This window comes from Oncorhynchus clarkii, chromosome 14 (assembly GCF_045791955.1).
Source record: "Oncorhynchus clarkii lewisi isolate Uvic-CL-2024 chromosome 14, UVic_Ocla_1.0, whole genome shotgun sequence".
NCBI lineage: Eukaryota > Metazoa > Chordata > Actinopteri > Salmoniformes > Salmonidae > Oncorhynchus > Oncorhynchus clarkii.
In genome coordinates, this window is record NC_092160.1 from 21,236,381 (window position 1) to 21,257,668 (window position 21,288).

At 44.2% G+C, this 21,288-nt stretch overlaps 1 protein-coding gene across 1 annotated transcript in view; it reads right to left on the reverse strand.

Annotated features, from left to right (window-relative positions):
- The window catches only part of LOC139366406 (diaphanous-related formin 2), a 691,096-nt gene that overhangs the window by 442,505 nt on the left and 227,303 nt on the right, over positions 1-21,288 (reverse strand). Inside the window, exons 18-19 of the mRNA XM_071103857.1 lie at positions 15,422-15,484; positions 10,616-10,936 (exon numbers count right to left, since the gene is read on the reverse strand). Coding sequence (XP_070959958.1) covers positions 10,616-10,936; positions 15,422-15,484 — 384 coding nt within the window. The remainder of the gene's footprint in view (positions 1-10,615; positions 10,937-15,421; positions 15,485-21,288) is intronic.

Sequence of the window (21,288 nt, forward strand, 5' to 3'; positions counted from 1 at the left end):
TTTAGGTGCATCTTGGGTTATTCCCAGGCTAATAAACTATTCAGGTCCATTTTGAGAGATTAGGCTGGATGGACGTACTCCCAGAGCCCTGCAAAACACTGTAGGTGCTCTGTCTAGCTTCATTGAAAGCTTCAGTATATTGGCCATTTAGTCTGTCTATTTGTTATTTTCAAATTCCATATGCTAGTGTTTGTCAACATATTGTAAATATTTTGGATCCATCTTTAGTAATATATTCCGTTCTTGTAAATAAATAAATATTTTGTCTTTGTGTAGGAAACAAAAAGATGAACAAACCAAATTCACCAAATATTTGCAAGGATTCATATAGTTTTGTCTTAGCTTGTAGTTTACATATATTTTCCCTTCACCTCACCATTGGTTCTACCTCTATATTCCTCAGTTGATTAAAACACTAGACAGCAAGCGTTCTCACCAAGAGGGACATCTCTCTACTACATAAATGTGACAGTGCAAAATAATTAGATGTGCCTAGAAGACCTCATGCCAACCTGAGAATTGAAAGTTCTTGTTGACTTCTCCCGCCTTTCAACTCTGTACATGGAAAGAAACGGCCCTTTGTTTATCCTGGCTCCAACCCTGGCCCGCCGTATTGTACCGTGGCCCGATGGCAGGCTCCTGTACATTCAGAACTGACAACAACCACACCTTGCTGTATTTGTGCTTGATAATTGGCTAGTAATGTGCGTGGCGATGTCCTTCAGAAGTCCATTACGGGTTGCGTAGAGTGCCTTGGTCTGTGATGATGACACGGTCATGACACAGTGTGGGCCAGGACAATTGGTTTCTCATTGCAACCTGTGTTATTAGCCCCTTAACGAGACAAGGCAACGCAAGTTGCAAGGGCACTCACTAGAGAGAGAGAGTGAGGGGGAACCACTTGACAAGAGGTGTTTGTTGTAAAAAGGATACAGACAAAACAGGATTTTGTCATGTCAGACAGTTATTGTCATGCAAAAGACTGCCGGATTCATGGAAATTGACCGTTAATTAACATAAACATGTTTAGCATCTCCAGGCCACTGATGCGAGCCTTTTGAACATCTACATTTAAACAAGACTATTAAATCAATTTATTATACACCATCCCAATAAATCCATTTGGTTTTTTTTGCAGGAAGAAAATGTCTTTCAGAAGAACAGGATATGAGTTGGCCTGCTGTATCTTACAGTACCTGGCTAAGCTCCATGCCATAGGCTGTGTTCACTTAGCTGACAAGATATGATTATAAGTCCAGGCCATTATTTTATACATGTTTTTATAGCAAAAATAATATAATTGAACTTATAATATAACTGAATAAAATAGAAAGGATATTTTTCCAATTACAGAGCGAGTTTGCATATGAAGTGGCTATGTTGAGTAGCACGCGTTCCAGCAGGTATATCTCACTGGTCATCCCCAAAGCCAATTACTCCTTTGGTCGTCTTTCCTTCCAGTTCTCTGCTGCCAATGACTGGAACGAACTGCAAAAATCTCTGAAGCTGGAGACTCATATCTCCCTCACTAGCTTTAAGCACCAGCTGTCAGATCAGCTCACAGATCACTGCACCTGTACATAGCCCATCTGTAAACAGCCCATCTATCTACCTACCTCATCGCCATACTGTATTTATTTATTTATCTTGCTCCTTTGCACCCCAGTATCTCTACTTGCACATGAATATTCTGCACATCTACCATTCCAGTGTTTAAATGCTATATTGTAATTACTTCGCCACCATGGCCTATTTATTTCCTTAACTCCCTTATCTTACCTCATTTGCACTCACTGTACATAGACTTTTTGTTTTCTTTGTTCTACTGTATTATTGACTGTATGTTTTGTTTATTCCATGTGTAACTGTGTTGTTGTATTGTGTCGAATTGCTATACTTTATCTTGGCCAGGTCACTGTTGCAAATCAGAACTTGTTCTCAACTAGCCTAACAGGGTAAATAAAGGTGAAATAAAAAAAATAAAAATAAAAGTGATAATTTGAAACAGGTCCAACAGTATATGCTAGATTTAGAGTTATTTGGCAACTTTAGTTGTGAAGGATACAAACCTTAGAATGCCTTAGAAATATAAATATATATGGGCTGCATGATGCGACTACAGGCTATTTATGATTTGAGAAAGTCGCAAAAAGCTTGTGCTCTGATCCTTGCCTCCGGCTGCACAGCTGTTCTCTCATCAAGTGATCATACTTTCACCCATCAGAATATTCTCAATTTAATCTCGTCTTTACTATTATGTTAAATTAGTTCTGATTCAGAATGGCCCATTATTAAAAGGGCAGGAACAGGGGCAGGGGAAAAAGACTGTATGCACCTGAATAGTGAATGGAGGCCGTGAGCTCCCACCGATACTTGTGATATCCAGTTGGTAGTGACAGTCTTGTCCCATCGTTGCAACTCCCGTACGGACTCGGGAGAGAAGGTTGAGAACCATGCATCCTCCGAAACACAACCCTGCCAAGCCGCACTGCTTCTTCACACACTGCTAGCTTAACCCGGAAGCCAGCCGCACCAATGTGCCGCAGCCGGCTGCGACACAGGCAGGCATGGAACCCGGGACTGTAGTGAAGCCTCAAGGACTTCGATGCAATGCCTTAGACCACTGCTCCACTCGGGAGGCCCTCCAACAGTACATTTTGTCGGCTACTTCGGTTTAACAGCGGAGAATGTGCTTAATATGAGCAGCTGAGAAATAAATATAACACTTATTTCACTCCACACATCAACCATTTTTTGAGGAGCATGTTCTCACTGACCCGACAGGTATTATCTCACTGGCCCGACAGGTATTATCTCACTGGCCCGACAGGTATTATCTGGTCGGCTGGCCCTCGCTACATATTCGTCGCCAGACCCACTGGCTCCTGGTCATCTACAAGTCCATGCTAGGTAAAGCTCCGCCTTATCTCAGTTCACTGGTCACGATGGCAACACCCACCCCGTAGCATGCGCTCCAGCAGGTGTATCTCACTGATCATCCCTAAAGCCAACACCTCATTTGGCCGCCTTTCGTTCCAGTTCTCTGCTGCCTGTGACTGGAACGAATTGCAAAAATCTCTGAAGTTGGAGACTTTTATCTCCCTCAACAACAAGCAAATGAGAACTTGTTCTCAACGAGCATACCTGGTGAAATAAAAAAATAAAAAAAATAAAAAACTGACCCGACAGGTATTATCTCGCTGGCCCGACAGGTATTATCTCGCTGGCCCGACAGGTATTATCTCGCTGGCCCGACAGGTATTATCTCGCTGGCCCGACAGGTATTATCTCGCTGGCCCGACAGGTATTATCTCGCTGGCCCGACAGGTATTATCTCGCTGGCCCGACAGGTATTATCTCGCTGGCCCGACAGGTATTATCTCGCTGGCCCGACAGGTATTATTCCAGCCAAACTCTGTATGACATGGGTTCTCTAATCTTGTTCCTGCAGCTACCTGGCGCTTAATTTGGGAAACCAAGTGAAATCTGTTTGGGAACATCTGGAGCAGGTATTCCCAGGGGTACGCGCAATGCAGTCAGGGGTATGCCAAAAAAATTTAATTCACACATTATATATATATATATATATATATATAGATAAAATGTGGGCCGCGACAGTTGGTTTCTCAATGCAACCTGTGTTATTAGCCCCTTAACGAGACAAGGCAACGCAAGAATTTTAATATTTTCCAACGGGGCTGAACATTTGGGCAAGGTTTTTTTCTTGCCTGAGTAGCTGCGTTTCACTGCCAAAAAACTATTAAACCACCTAGTGGTCAGCGAAATAACAACACAATGTCAAATACAGGTAGCTTGGTCAAATAATTAACATCCAATCACATTAACCGTTACTCTCTCACGGGAAACATTCACTCTTGCGCAGACATTTAGAAACAAAACATGACAACTTGAAAACCAGAGGAGTTTTTTGAGCGAGAATAAAGACAACTTTGGAGTAGTAAGACAAGTATAAAAGCAACAGATACCATTAATAAGAAGGTGCTAGAAGCGTCTTATATGGTGAGCTATCAAGTGGCTAGGACAGGCAAGCCCCATACTATTGTGGAGGACTTCATTCTCCCTGCTGCTGTAGATATTGCTGGGACAATGCTGGGGGAAAAAGCCCAAAAAACTATACAGACAATGCCTTCATCAAACAACACTGTTTCATGACGCATCAGTGACATGGCAGGAGATGTTTTGAAACAATTACTGCTTCGCATACAAGCCAGCGAATTATATGCATTACAGCTGGATGAGTCAACAGATGTGGCGGGCCTGGCACAGCTCCTGGTATACTGTATGTCTGTTATGTTTATGGGGGGGTCACTTAAGGAAGACATTCGCTTCTGCAAACCACTGGAAACCAGGACAACAGGAGAGGATATTTTTTAAGTACTGGACAGCTTTGTGACATTAAATGGACGTTGGTGGTCAAGATGTGTTGGTATCTGTACTGACGCCGCAAAAGCCATGACAGGGAGACATAGTGGAGTCGTAATGTGTGTGCATGCAGTTGCTCCCGACACCACTTGAGCACACTGCAGCATCCCCCGAGAGGCTATTGCTGCCAAGGGAATGCCTGACAGCTTGAAAGACATTTTGGACACTACAGTGAAAATGGTTGACTTTGTTAAAGCAAGGCCCTGAACTCTCGTATTTTATGCATTATAGAATGATATGTGCAGCGCCCATGTAACCAATTTACAACATACAGAAGTGTGCAGGTTATCAAGGGGAAAAGTTTTGACATGTTTTTTGGAATTAAAATACGAGTTAAATGTTTTCTTTACTGACCATAATTTTAACTTGTCTGACCGCTTGCATGATGACAAGCTTCTCACACGACTGGCCTATCTGGGTGATGTTTTTTCTTTCCTGAATGGATTACAGGGACTCTCTGCAACTATATTCAACATGTGGGACACAATTTAAGCTATGATTAAGAAGTTGGAGCTCTTATCTGTCTGCATTAACAAGGACAACACACAGGTCTTTCCATCATTGCATGATATTGTTGTGTGCAAATTAACTCAAGCTTACGGCTAATGTCAAATGTGATATAGCGAAGCATCTGGTGAGCTGGGTGCACAATTACCCAGGTACTTTCCCGAAACGGATGACGCAAACAACTGGATTCGTTATCCCTTACATGCCCTGCCTCCAGTCCACTTACATACAAGAGAGCCTCATTAATAAGAGAGCCTCATCAAAATTGCAACAAGCGGTTCTGTGAAAATTGAATTAAATCAGAAGCCACTGCCAAATTTCAGGATAGGGCTGCGCTCAGAGTATCCTGCCTTGGCATATCAGCTGTTAAGACACTGATGCCCTTTGCAATCACATACTTATGTGAGGGTGGATTCTCGGCCATCATTAGCATGAAAACTAAATACAGGCACAGACTGTGTGTGGGAAATGATTTAAGACACTCTCCAATACAAATCAACATTGCAGAATTATGTGCATCCTTTCAAGCACACCCTTCTCATTAACCGGTGGTGAGTTGTTCACCATTTTCGATGAACAAATAAAGGTGTTATATGTAAGATGGCTAAATAAAGAGCAAAATTATTGATTATTATTATATTACTATTTGTGCCCTGGTCCTGTAAGAGCTCTTTGTCACTTCCCACGAGCCGGGTTGAGACAAAAACTCACACTCATTCTTATGTTTAATAAATGTATCGTATAGTGTGTGGGGCAGTCTTACAATGAGGGCAAAAAACAACATTTGAGAGTGCGCTGACCCTGGTGCTAGAGGGGGTACGCAGCTGGAGGTTGAATGTTTGAAGGGGTACGGACTATAAAAAGTTTGGGAACAACTGATCTAGAGTAACATGTTTGCAAGCCTGTTAATTATGACACTATTTTTTCAAAAGCTCTATTACTATTTTCAAAAGCTCTATTACTAGGCTATTCAAATACCATTTCTAAGCCAACTCTGAATTTAGACTAGACCAATTATCTACCAATGAAATCTTAAATCAGTATTTTATTTTTCACAGTCAATGAACCAACATTATCGCCTAGGGCTATAGGTTCTCTCAGACTCATGGACAGACATTTTGAAGAGTAGCATAAGGTAACCAGTCCATCCAGTATACATACTAATACAGTCCACACTCAATGGTGATTACTAGAATTTGTTACATTTTGGAGTATAGGCTAGACCAATTATGTACCAAAGACATGTTCAATCAGTTTAGTTTTATGTGTGAGGGCTGTTGTGGTGATGGTCTGATGGGAGACTAGTAGCTGTGGGCCTCTCTCCTCTTGCCCCTCACCAACTTATTGCGATCACTATGGAGGGGCCTACCGCAGCCCTACTGTAGCTAATTCAGCTTCTGACGCTGTGGCTCTGCAAACAACAGTGTACAGTATCATGTGTATGCTTATTACAGAAGTCATATTCAAAGGAAGCCCTCACAAATATCCATTGGATGTGGTAGTAAAGGAAGCACCACGGTAATCAAGGAACTGCAGAGGGTTGGACATTAAGGCTGTGACGATACCAGTATTGCAATATTTTTTCCATTTCAAAAATGAAAACTCAGACTGTTTACACAGGCATCCCAATTCTGACCATTAATTGTGCAAAAGATCAGAATGGGTCTGTTGTTTTAAACGCAGCCTTAGATGTAAACATTATGATTAATCCCTGATACTGATGGACACATACGGTCATTGTAGTAAGCATACAGTTTGGAACAAGGCCGTTTCATTTTTAATCACTTGGATACTTAACTTACACTCATTGGCTCCTGTGACAGGAGACCATGTTCATGGGCCGCGACACTCCTACTCTCTGGAAACTTGAGGTAACTCATGCCATGCTAGAGTGGTTACTTGAAAGTTTGATGGCCCTTGACAAGGTAACCTGCTGTGAATGCAAAGCTCAACCACAGATGAAGGATGAATGAAGTGCCCCTCTGAACTCCTCTATGGATAGCCTATTGAACCCAACCAGCACATGAGAAGGAAATTAGAGTTGAGTGGCATAGGAGTTCAGGAAGAGATCGGCTCTGCATTTCGTGGATTGGCTGGTCATATACTTACTGCTTATATTGACAAAGGGGGAGGGGTCTCTGAGGTCATTTTGTTTCTTTCTCATTATTGTCTCTACGCGAGTGGGTTAATTTATAAAATTACAGTTGTGTCATTCTGAAAGGATAATTATAATTCTGCATCGTTTGTAAACCAAATTGACTGGTTTGGAGATAATTGCATTGTTCATCTCATGTCTTGCATATCGGGGGGGTAACAGAATGTGAAGTCTAAATATTACAATTTCACCCTGCTGGAAGAAATTATCAGCCTTACACTGGAAAACAGCCTGGTTGCGTGATTACAGCTAAATACGTTTGCAATTGTGCGATAATTACGGTTGTATGAGAGATTCAATGGCAAGCATTTTTCTAATTGTTTCTTATTTTTCCCTATTTTACTTAGTAGTGCTACAATAGAAGTGTTCACTTTCTTTCGAATTTGTAACAATCCATGAAATACTGTGCTGAAAAAACATTGTGGAACTCCAAGAGAGGTTCGAATGCTTCAATTTCTTTGAAATCAATCACTTTTAGATGAAAATACGAGATTGTTTCTAATGGACAAATGCTTCCAATCGACGTGGAGCACGTCAAACACAGCAGGGACGAGCCAAATCTAGACGCCCCCTCTGCTTAACCGTGTCTTACAGTAGATGACAGATACTGACCCAAACCCACAGCTTCTGGCCCTCCTCTCTCCACTCCATTGATACAGCAGCATGTCCCAAATCACTGCTTTACCCTACTGCTGCAGCCCACCCTCCATGCATCCTCCTCACCAGTCTCAAAACAAATTGTAGCTCCAGCACCGTATCCCCTCAGCAGCAGCTGATGCTGTCTAATTTAACTAGTGCCCCACCTGAGTGTGTGAGGTAGTTCGCCAATACAAGCCTGCCCACTGGTTGTTGCTAAATAAATTTGAGGATTTTGTGGGAGACACATATGTAGTCTTTTTCTTGGGCTTCTTTACACAACCTGCTCAAACGAGCACCCTCCCAAAATGGATTCATTAACAAAAGGAAGACTGATATTCTCATTAAGTGGAGTACAGTGTTGTAAAGAGGCTCCAGTTAAGTGGTAGACTGAAGGCGAGGGTTGGGGTTAGGGACATGTCACTGCTGCTGCAAACCGCCATAAGACACAGCCTGAGCAATCATTTACTTTGCCGTAAACATGTGGTTCACCAATCGTAAGGTGTTCTCACTATAAGAGAAATTACAGCACCTCCAAGCAACAATCTCCATCGGCGCTGCTTGAAAAATCTGTTACATGCTTTAAAAAAGAAAAGAGGGAAAAACGGATGGCTCTGGTCCTAACAGAGAAGACGGATGACTCTGGTCCTAACAGAGAAGACGGATGGCTCTGGTCCTAACAGAGAAGACAGATGACTCTGGTCCTAACAGAGAAGACGGATGACTCTGGTCCTAACAGAGAAGACGGATGACTCTGGTCCTAACAGAGAAGACGGATGGCTCTGGTCCTAACAGAGAAGACGGATGACTCTGGTCCTAACAGAGAAGACAGATGACTCTGGTCCTAACAGAGAAGACGGATGGCTCTGGTCCTAACAGAGAAGACGGATGACTCTGGTCCTAACAGAGAAGACGGATGACTCTGGTCCTAACAGAGAAGACGGATGGCTCTGGTCCTAACAGAGAAGACGGATGACTCTGGTCCTAACAGAGAAGACGGATGACTCTGGTCCTAACAGAGAAGACGGATGACTCTGGTCCTAACAGAGAAGACGGATGACTCTGGTCCTAACAGAGAAGACGGATGGCTCTGGTCCTAACAGAGAAGACGGATGACTCTGGTCCTAACAGAGAAGACGGATGACTCTGGTCCTAACAGAGAAGACGGATGACTCTGGTCCTAACAGAGAAGACGGATGACTCTGGTCCTAACAGAGAAGACGGATGACTCTGGTCCTAACAGAGAAGACGGATGGCTCTGGTCCTAACAGAGAAGACGGATGACTCTGGTCCTAACAGAGAAGACGGATGGCTCTGGTCCTAACAGAGAAGACGGATGACTCTGGTCCTAACAGAGAAGACAGATGACTCTGGTCCTAACAGAGAAGACGGATGACTCTGGTCCTAACAGAGAAGACGGATGACTCTGGTCCTAACAGAGAAGACGGATGACTCTGGTCCTAACAGAGAAGACGGATGGCTCTGGTCCTAACAGAGAAGACGGATGGCTCTGGTCCTAACAGAGAAGACGGATGGCTCTGGTCCTAACAGAGAAGACAGATGACTCTGGTCCTAACAGAGAAGACAGATGACTCTGGTCCTAACAGAGAAGACAGATGACTCTGGTCCTAACAGAGAAGACAGATGACTCTGGTCCTAACAGAGAAGACGGATGACTCTGGTCCTAACAGAGAAGACGGATGGCTCTGGTCCTAACAGAGAAGACGGATGACTCTGGTCCTAACAGAGAAGACGGATGACTCTGGTCCTAACAGAGAAGACGGATGACTCTGGTCCTAACAGAGAAGACGGATGACTCTGGTCCTAACAGAGAAGACGGATGACTCTGGTCCTAACAGAGAAGACGGATGACTCTGGTCCTAACAGAGAAGACGGATGACTCTGGTCCTAACAGAGAAGACAGATGACTCTGGTCCTAACAGAGAAGACGGATGACTCTGGTCCTAACAGAGAAGACGGATGACTCTGGTCCTAACAGAGAAGACAGATGACTCTGGTCCTAACAGAGAAGACAGATGACTCTGGTCCTAACAGAGAAGACAGATGACTCTGGTCCTAACAGAGAAGACAGATGACTCTGGTCCTAACAGGTGACTCTGGTCCTAACAGGTGACTCTGAAGGCCTTTGAGTGCCATCTAGCCATTTAATTTGCATCTCCCAACCGAAGTGCCTGCGGAGGCAAGGTTCATGCAGACGTACATTGTCATTGCCATGCCGGGAAGGAGACGGATGTGTAAAGTTGCGCACTCATGAATGCAAACACACTCATTTTCTTACAGTGAAAATAAGATAAATGAGAAAAACATAATAAATACATTTCAATGAACTTTGTCTCTTATTAGAAGTGCAACCTTGCTATATGACTTGCCTCCATTTACGCAATTACTGATAATGCGATTCAGCTTGATTTCAACAGGGTTTCACAGTGCGAGCAAGAGACAACCATTTCCTTTTGGCTGTTGTCAATAATTGAAGATTAAATAGCAAGGTCACACATAAGCATATGCAAAACACCACTAAATTAATGCCGCTTGCAACTCCTAGAATCCCTCGGGCGATAGATAAATTAACTGAGAGTAGAATAAAGCCCATTTGAAGAGAACAGCCCCAGTTGAAATCGTATTTAAATGATGGAATATTACACAACACATTGTCTGTATTCAATTATGCTAAGAGTGTGTGTGAATGCAAGTACACTCGAGCAGCGGAAATTGTTTACGTGAGGATTTCTAGTGCAGAGTGCAGAGTAGTGTACCCTGTGGCTGAACGCTTGCCTGAATAGACCGACGGTAGTGTTGAATAGGGTGCACTCTCTCGATTAGTACCTACAGCTCCATCTGTCGCTACTTTACCTTGGACCAGTTGACCCTCTTCATGACGACCTCAGGCTTGTAGGTCTTCTTGGCCTCCAGTCCATAAGGCAGCTTGATGACAGGAATGGCCATCATAGGAGGCGGAGGGATACCTGGAGCCCCGGGGAAGGGTGGGGGAGGTGGGGGACCACAACCGGGGGGAGGGGGTGGTGGGGGTGGCCCTACGCCTGGAGGAGGCGGGGGTGGAGGCGGAGGGGGCATGCTGGCCATGCCAGGAGGCGGCGGAGGAGGGGGTGCCAATCCCCCCGGTAGGGCTGGAGGTGGGACTCCTGTCCCAGCCGCCGCTGGTCCGGCTGCAATCTACAAAGATGGGAGATCAATGTTAATGATGGTACATATTCCCCTGTCATCCCTGCACTCATGTCATCCCCGTCTGCCCTGCAAATCATGTCATCCTTGTCAATCGTAGGCTGGGGACCTGGAGGTCAGAGCTTAACCACCATTACACCAGTCTGGCTAATGGACCTGGGTGATGTCTCTGTTAGGGACTGAAGATGGTCATTACACCAGTCTGGCTAATGGACCTGGGTGATGTCTCTGTTAGGGACTGAAGACGGTCATTACACCAGTCTGGCTAATGGACCTGGGTGATGTCCCTGTTAGGGACTGAAGACGGTCATTACACCAGTCTGGCTAATGGACCTGGGTGATGTATCTGTTAGGGACTGAAGACGGTCATTACACCAGTCTGGCTAATGGATCTGTGTGATGTCTCTGTTAGGGACTGAAGACGGTCATTACACAAGTCTGGCTAATGGACCTGGGTGATGTCTCTGTTAGGGACTGAAGACGGTCATTACACCAGTCTGGCTAATGGACCTGTGTGATGTCTTTGTTAGGGACTGAAGACGGTCATTACACCAGTCTGGCTAATGGACCTGTGTGATGTCTCTGTTAGGGACTGAAGACGGTCATTACACCAGTCTGGCTAATGGACCTGGGTGATGTCTCTGTTAGGGACTGAAGACGGTCATTACACCAGTCTGGCTAATGGACCTGTGTGATGTCTCTGTTAGGGACTGAAGACGGTCATTACACTATCCATTTGCTGGTAAGCACATAGGAGTCATTTTATCAGTACCCTATCAGCCAGCCAGAGACCAACACTCAGAGGAGTCATTATATCAGTACCCTATCAGCCAGCCAGAGACCAACACTCAGAGGAGTCATTATATCAGTACCCTATCAGCCAGCCAGAGGCCAACACTCAGAGGAGTCATTATATCAGTACCCTATCAGCCAGCCAGAGACCAACACTCAGAGGAGTCATTATATCAGTACCCTATCAGCCAGCCAGAGACCAACACTCAGAGGAGTCATTATATCAGTACCCTATCAGCCAGCCAGAGGCCAACACTCAGAGGAGTCATTATATCAGTACCCTATCAGCCAGCCAGAGACCAACACTCAGAGGAGTCATTATATCAGTACCCTATCAGCCAGCCAGAGGCCAACACTCAGAGGAGTCATTATATCAGTACCCTATCAGCCAGCCAGAGACCAACACTCAGAGGAGTCATTATATCAGTACCCTATCAGCCAGCCAGAGGCCAACACTCAGAGGAGTCATTATATCAGTACCCTATCAGCCAGCCAGAGACCAACACTCAGAGGAGTCATTATATCAGTACCCTATCAGCCAGCCAGAGACCAACACTCAGAGGAGTCATTATATCAGTACCCTATCAGCCAGCCAGAGACCAACACTCAGAGGAGTCATTATATCAGTACCCTATCAGCCAGCCAGAGACCAACACTCAGAGGAGTCATTATATCAGTACACTATCAGCCAGCCAGAGGCCAACACTCAGAGGAGTCATTGTATCAGTACCCTATCAGCCAGCCAGAGGCCAACACTCAGGAGTCCTAACCAGCTCCGCTCCACCTCACACTGGGGAAAGTGGGTCACTCAGTTCCCTGAGACAGTCTACCAGACACATTAAATATGAAGTTACATAAACAAGAACCTAATAGGCAGCAGAACAATATTGCAGGGAGGTATGTCACCTTTCCCATTAGAAGTACTCTGGAGAGATCTCTGACATGCTGAGTATATTTGTGGCTATATGTGTCTGGATGAAGCACTGTGTACGTGCAATCGCTGTTCAGTTCAGAGTGTGCGTGTATACACCTTTATATACACCATTCAGAATCCAATAAACACTCTTCAGAGGTCACCCTTAAAGGGTATATAAACATACGTAGGGCATTATGCCTTTTTATGTCATACATATTAAGGCTTTATGAAAGATTTATGAATGCTGCATATCAACACTATGTAAAGTGTTCCACAAAGAAGAAAAAGAAAGTCCATATTTTTGGAGACTTCTGTGATTCTGAAGTCATCCTGAATATGAATTAAAGTAGAGAACATTTGTATTGTCTATTTATGGAAAAATGATTCCCCCTCTTATACATATGATGTGTTTCATTTAATCAGACTCCAATATAGACAAGCCTGAATTGTTGGTGCTGATTACCATGACAATTGCTTCTGCAGTTGGCTAATAGATGAAGCGTATGAGATGAATAGAGCCACCTGAACCTGAATTGGTAATGAGGAAACTAATGGCATGCTAATGCTATGCCAACACTATCTATTGCAGGAGGGTTCGGTGGGTAGATAATGTATTGTATCAAATCCTCACATACCAGTACATTCATTCCCTATTGACGTGTGTGTGCACAGTGCATGTTCAGCCGACACATAACCATTGGGGAGAAGCCAGGGGATTGTCTGGCCACTGTTAGACATCTAGATAAGCAATGTTGAAGTCGACAAGATGGAGCTCACAAAGGAAGGCTATTAGGCGGTAGACGGGCAAAATGAAACCCATTACCGATAAGACACAGACCAGCCAGTCCCTTGACAAGTCTGCCCTATCATACAGCTCTGCAGCACAAACAGGTATTTATAATCATTGATAAAGGCGGGGGGGGCTGTTTAGAGACAAAACATATGCAAATGGGGCAATTAGACCGCCCATGGCACAGATAGGATTTGACCTGGTTTGATTAGAAGATGACAACGGTCTTGCTTTCCAAAAGTATGCCCAGCAACATTTCCACCACATTGACCAAAAACATTATTGGATTATGTGGGGAATGTGCGTCCGGTCAAATTTTTGAAGGTATTACAGAGTGCTTGATTACACAATGCCAGCCGTGGAATGTCTATCAGGTAAAACATTTAAAAAGTGGTGAGGAGCGTTTGAAGCAGGCCGCCTCCAAAACCCCTCGACGGGTGCGCTCCCATTCCAATGATTATACGTCTGTCAATCTCAGAGCCCGTCGTGGCCCATTTTCTCTTTTAAGATTAATATGAGAGAATGGAAGCAAATTAGCTGCTAAATTAGAGTGCTGTCTTTTCCACATTCAGGGGCCCTCTGAGCCTGTTATAGCTCCTCTCTTGTTTTCCCTCCTTCTCTCTCGTCCCGCCGTGCTGCAGGCCCTCCAGCCTCGTCTATGGAAGGCTAATCAACCCTGCATTCGACAGCGCCCTGGAGGGTTCTACCTTCTCCCACAGGTAAATCACTGGAGTACCTTTCCTACATCCTCCAATCATAGCAGCAAGGATCTTCAAGCACCTTCTCCCTATAGCAACATAGTTGTTTTGGTTTCTCTGGTTCAAACATCCATTTTAAAAGTCTGTTTACAGACCAATGGTGCTGTGTTTTGGCAGCTCCAGCCTGACCACTGACCACAGTTATCTGGGAGCAAGAGAGAGGTGAGCCTCCTAATGGCTTCTTGGCAGCTAGCCCTCTTGCCAGGCCATCCTCATCTGGAGCGCTGATTAGCGTAGGAGTATGGAGTGATTTGAAATCTAACCCGTTCATTGAGGGGTCCACAGCTTCTAGACCTCGACGGGGGGAAGGTCAGACGGGTGAGTAATTAACTTGGACTATTACGCAATTAAACCTTCCCCCAATCTCGGCTCTAATGAGCAAAGCAGAGATTCAGTCATAAGGTGTTTATTGGGGAGAATTACATCACACGTCCACATTTGATTATCTTCTATGGAACAGTTCATTTGAGATTACTTTAACCTTTATTTAACTAGGCAAGTCAGTTAAGAACAAATTCTGATTTTCAATGACGGCCTAGGAACGGCCTTGTTCAGGGGCAGAACGACAGATTTTTACCTTGTCAGCTCGGGTATTCGATCTTGCAACCTTTCGGTTACTAGTCCAACGCTCTAACCACTAGGGCTACCTGCCGCCCCAGATGTTTCTGTCTTAGACCACTGCACCACTCTGAAGCCACTCTAAGGCACTGTATCTCAGTGCTAGAGGCGTCACTACAGACCTGGTTCGATTCCAGGCTGTATCACAACCGGCCGTGATTGGGGCGGCGCACAATTGGCCCAGCGTCGTCTGGGTTAGGCCGTCATTGTAAATAAGAATGTTCTTAAGTGACTTGCCTAGTTAAAGAAAGGTGAAATACAACATGTATAAAAATCCCACAGATTATTACTCTGTTTGTTTATGATGATGCAAGGAAATCAAACTTCATTGCATTCTCCAATTACAGACCAAGAGTGAGGCACTATTAACAGATGGGGAATTATGAGGAATATAATGTAGATCACTGCACAATTATCGAAAATCAATCATATGCAAAGATCAGAGCAAACATCATACTTGTAATGCGCGTTGATTGAGTTTGGGGCATTCATGAGTTAATTCAAGATTAGGTTTCTCAATGTGCAGCCAATACCGGTCAACCATGCCAGAAGAATGAAAGGGAAGGGAGGGGCACGGATGCAAAGGTATCACCCACCTGCACCTGGCACTCAGCTTCACTGATGACTTTCTGAGCCTCTTTGAGCTTGTTTGCCTCGCTAGCTAACTGGACAGACAGACACACAAACACACAACAGACACCCAGACATACACACATATACAGAGCGCAACAGAGAGGCACACAAAGAGGGTGGTTAGCTAGACAGACAAGAGGAACACCAGTACTTTTGTTAACAGAGAACACAGGCCAACACCAGGCACAGACAGGTGAAGCAGAGGAGTAAGTGACAAAGAAATTCCCAGTTAAAACATGGTTATGATGAAATTAATATAGATACATTAGTACTACCTGTCACATAGAATACCAAGATCACATTTATTTCATATCCTCAAACAAGCAAAGCCATTTTCAGCATTTAAAAGTGCATTTTCTAGTGCACCTCTAGTGGTGTGGGGGCTGTGCTTTGGCAAAGTGGGTGGGGTTATATCCTTCCTGTTTGGCCCTGTCCGGGGGTGTCCTCGGATGGGGCCACAAAGTCTCCTGACCCCTCCTGTCTCAGCCTCCAGTATTTATGCTGCAGTAGTTTATGTGTCGGGGGGCTAGGGTCAGTTTGTTATATCTGGAGTACTTCTCCTGTCCTATTCGGTGTCCTGTGTGAATCTAAGTGTGCGTTCTCTAATTCTCTCCTTCTCTCTTTCTTTCTCTCTCTCGGAGGACCTGAGCCGTAGGACCATGCCCCAGGACTACCTGACATGATGACTCCTTGCTGTCCCCAGTCCACCTGGCCGTGCTGCTCCTCCAGTTTCAACTGTTCTGCCTTATTATTATTCGACCATGCTGGTAATTTATGAACATTTGAACATCTTGGCCATGTTCTGTTATAATCTCCACCTGGCACAGCCAGAAGAGGACTGGCCATCCCACATATGCTCTCTCTAATTCTCTCTTTCTTTCTCTCTCTCGGAGGACCTGAGCCCTAGGACCATGCCCCATGAATACCTGACATGATGACTCCTTGCTGTCCACCTGACCGTGCTGCTGCTCCAGTTTAAACTGTTCTGCCTTATTATTATTCGACCATGCTGGTCATTTATGAACATTTGAACATCTTGGCCATGTTCTGTTATAATCTCCACCCGGCACAGCCAGAAGAGGACTGGCCACCCCACATAGCCTGGTTCCTCTCTAGGTTTCTTCCTAGGTTTTGGCCTTTCTAGGGAGTTTTTCCTAGCCACCGTGCTTCTACACCTGCATTGCTTGCTGTTTGGGGTTTTAGGCTGGGTTTCTGTACAGCACTGAGATATCAGCTGATGTACGAAGGGCTAAATAAATAAATTTGATTTGATTTTGTATTAGAAAATAACCTAATTTAGTAATCTACAGAGCCTAGATGAAACAGATGTTCACACAGTGGATGACATTTCTTTTTGTATCCTCAAAACCCATTCAATGGACCCATTTGGAACGCTACGTTCTAATATGTTCTAGCAAATCGCATTCCCTACTTTCCCCGCTCAGATATATACGACAGGCATTGAGTTTACCCCAAATATTTTGTTGTCGCTTTGATATTTCACTCTATATGACCTCATCACATTCTAACGTCTTAATAACAGCCGTTGTGTAGATGGGTACAAACTCAACTGCGTAGCGAAACATATTTATATGGAGTCGTTCCTACAGAACAGCCTTACTGTGGACTGAGGAGTATTAAATATTGAACATGCGTAATGGAAAAGGAGAAGGAATAAGGACTTCCATTTCACCAGAGTTTAGAACGTGGTTGTAAAGTGCAATCTTAAGGTGAATGGGGAACATTTTATTTTACACTCCATCCTTAACTATGGACTATGGCGAGTTCAAGGCCTCTATTTTAAAAACTGTAACCACAGGATAAGTGGATGGCATGGAACTTGAACCCCTCAGGCATATCTTAGACTCAAAGATGCGATTGATGGAACTCAAGTACATTACACTCAAGTATTAAACATAAGGTATTGAAGGTATTGACATAAACAAATGTTTTGAGGTTAATAACAGCCAGAGAAACATGCATGTCAAACACTTGCTACATTTGACGGTGAATTGCTCGGCAACCACTAAGAACACATGGCAGTGGTGGTTGTATCGAGAGGCCTGTTGCATTCATTACAAGCTCAGTCCAGTCTGGGAATGAGAGAGGTCTGCAGGTAGACTGGCAGAGCCAGATAGGAGAGAGTGATCCGCTACACCTTCCAACCTCATTCCTGGCCATGCTGGTTCAGCTGCATGACCTCCAGGTTGTTAAAGCCCATTAATGGCATGGCACAGAATAGGTCCAAGGTATCTACCGCACCTGAAAATTATTCATCTCAACCTCATCCAATTCTACGAACACCTCCCCCGTTATCTCTGAGCTGAGGTGGGTTCGTAGGGGTTGGCAGGGGTGGGAGGTGGATTAGTTCCATTTGATGTGTTTTCATTGCGTTTTGTCGATGTTTACAGGCGAAACCTGTGCTCGATCGGATCGCGGGGATAATCAAACAGACACATCAAAAGGTGGAAGCTCCCTGAGACAGGCTCTCATTAAATCCGTCGGTTCACACACAAGGTGAAGTAGCAGGGGCTGGGAGACAGAGAGACATGTTTTTATTTCCACGAAGAGCTCTGTCGACGAGATGTGAACAGAGATCCCACTTCATTCATATTCAATAAAACGACAGATGTACCACCACAGCAGCTTTGATGAACAATCTGAGTGTAGTGTCTTCGCATGGATTTAGAGGTGCTGCACTCCGGAAGATAATGGCTTAGTACAACACTGTGTTCATCTGTTGCAGTTTCAACCCTTTTAAAACAGGTTGACTAGAAACTTTGTTTTCAGGGGAAGAAACAGGCCTGTACATCATCACCAGGAAGGATACACTTTAGAATTCAAATAATTGTCTGATTGAAACGGAGTATCTTGCTAGCGCCTACATTTCCATTTATGTGCTCCATTGCAAGACTTCAGCACCGCAACCTAAATATTGCTGTGATTGCAAAATGTGTACCTCCTGATAACGTGTTGCCAGATAAACAAAATAATCTGTGTCATGATCGCGGCGGAAATTGTGAGAGCTATGGCACATCTCCTACAGTATGCCCGAAGAGATCAAATTGACGACGCATGTCTGTTCTTAGCAAGAGTGTTCCTAGTGAGGAGGATCCAACTCAAAAGGTACCACCAGTCTTTCTCTGTGCCTCCAATATGAAAGCAATAGAAGAAAACCTTTGAAAAATCACCTTATACTACACATACACATTTCTTAAAGGCACCAATTTGACCACGAGCGCATTCCTGCCATGCAGAGCGTGACAACATACATGTTTACATCGAGCCCTTTTTTAGACCAACACACCCCCTGGATGTAACTTGAAGAACTCGCAGCCATATTTATGTGAGCTCTCGCCAAGCGCATTAGATGTTTCCCTGCTGAGGCAGATGTCTGTTGATGTGCAAAGCTCCAGCAGCCTTTGAAGGCACGTTCAGAGACGGCAGGAAGAGAAGGAGCTGATTCTCGGGGGCTTCACTCCGCTACACTACCTGTTAATGCACCACAAACAGACTGGCTTCAAAAGACCGGGGGCCTGTTAGTGGGAGGGGGAAAAGCCTGGAAAAACAGTGCTTAAAAAGGAGCACTCAGGGAAAGCAGGTAAGCAGAGGGTGACACTGCCTCATGCAATGAGAGAGAGAGGGCGAAGCAGAGAGAGAGAGGGCAAAGCAGAGAGAGAGAGAGAAGACAAAGCAGAGAGATAGAAGACAAAGGAGAGAGAGAGAGAAGACAAAGCAGAGAGAGAGCAAGAGAGAGAAAGACAAAGCAGAGAGAGAGAAGACAAAGCAGAGAGATAGAAGACAAAGCAGAGAGAGAGAGAATACAAAGCAGAGAGAGAGAGAGAATACAAAGCAGAGAGATAGAAGACAAAGCAGATAGTGAGAGAGAGAAGACACGGCAGAGAGAGAGAAAGAGAAAAAAAACAGAAATATAGAGACCAGAGAAAAAGAGAGGATGATAGAGGTGCGGACGGGACCCGGCCACCATGTTGGCCTCATGAATTTGTGAATGCAGCGGGCGGGCAATCGTTGGGGCGATGAGTGAATGATGAACAAGTTTGGCCGAGAGAGAAGGTAACGAGTGGCAACATGGCACTCAGGCAGATGAAGTGGGGGAGTGAGGACTGCACACAAATTAAGTGCAATCGGGGAAGAAAGAAAAAAAACTTGCCTCTGTCTAGACAGGAAGAGGACCAAGCCTCACGACACGCACTAATACTGAGAATAAAATATCACTGAGGCTGCCAGGGACCTTAATGACAGCAACTTGTCTTTGGAAAAAGTCCTGGCGACACAGTACAGAGCTAAATGTGCAGGTGCAGAAAAGGGATGGGGAACGCGGACATTTGCAACTGCCACAGAATTTAGTTTGGAGGAAAACAATCTCAGCTACTGGATGCCATACCATCTTTCAACACTGGCTTATATTACATTCAGTAAGCAAGGAAGCAAACTGCCCTTTTGTCCCAAGGCAACACTGAAGTGTTTCAAATTGGGTTAAGGAGGAAATAGCAGTCATTTTCTGTGCTTAGGTTTGAGGGGTTTTGTCTGGGAAAAGATGGGGATGCCAAGGCCAGAGAAGAAATGAAATCCATCTCTGTGATAATACAATTGCATGGAACAGGCTGCCATGGAGCAATTCAGCCAATATCAAATCCGACATTTTAAAAAGGAGATGAACCCTTTACTGAATCAAACGCTCCCGTATGGCTGGAAAATACCCACTTAGAGCCTGGCATCCGTGATTGGGGTAGAAAGGTTTCAATTTGACCAAATTAGTAAAAGTCATTTTTTTCTCACAACCAGAGTAGTTCTTTCCTACAGTCAAATGATCAAATCGTCCTTTAGGGAGGAATGTTATGAATAATAAATAAACATTATTTTTGAAAGCCGAAAATCCGGTGTTTCTCTGTCAAACGGTTTTGTTATAATTCAGTCTTCTGAAATGTATATAAAGTGTAATAGTGCAATGCAAACTCAACATTGAATGAATCTCAACTCTATATCTGACATGGTACTGCTGTGTTGTCTTTTTTTAAGCCCATAACATTGTGTGTGAGGTGTATACTTTAGTTTCAAAGTGGATTTGTTTAAGACTACGAAGAAACACTCGTGTGGCCCTGATTCAGCTCACTGCAGTAAAAGGTCATCTTGGACAAACATGCTTTGGAGAAACAACTACAGTGGCAAGAAAAAGTATGTGAACCCTTTGGAATTACCTGGACTTCTGCATAAATTGGTCATCAAATTTTATCTGATCTTCATCTAAGTCACATCAATAGACAAACATAGTGTGCTTAAACTAATAACACACAAATTGTATTTTTCTTCTCTATATTGAATGCATCATTTAAATATTCACAATGTAAGTTGGAAAAAGTATGTGAACCCCTAGGCTTCTCCAAAAGCTAATTGGAGTCAGGAGTCAGCTAACCTGGAGTCCAATCAATGAGACGAGATTGGAAATGTTGGTTAGAGCTGCATTGCCCTACAAAAAACACTCACAAAATTTGAGTTTGCTTTTCACAAGAAGCATTGCCTGATGTGAACCATGCCTCAAACAAAAGAGATCTTAAAAGATGCAAGATTAAGACTTGTTGACTTGCATAAAGCTGGAAAGGGTTACAAAAGTATCTCTAAAAGCCTTGATGCTCATCAGTCCATGGTAAGACAAGTTGTCTATAAATGGAGAAAGTTCAGCACTGTTGCTACTCTCCCTAGGAGTGGCCGTCCTGCAAAGACGACTGTAAAAGCACAGCGCAGAATGCTCAATGAGGTTAAGAGGAATCCTAGTGTCAGCTAAAGACTTACAGACTTACAGAAATTTCTGGAACTA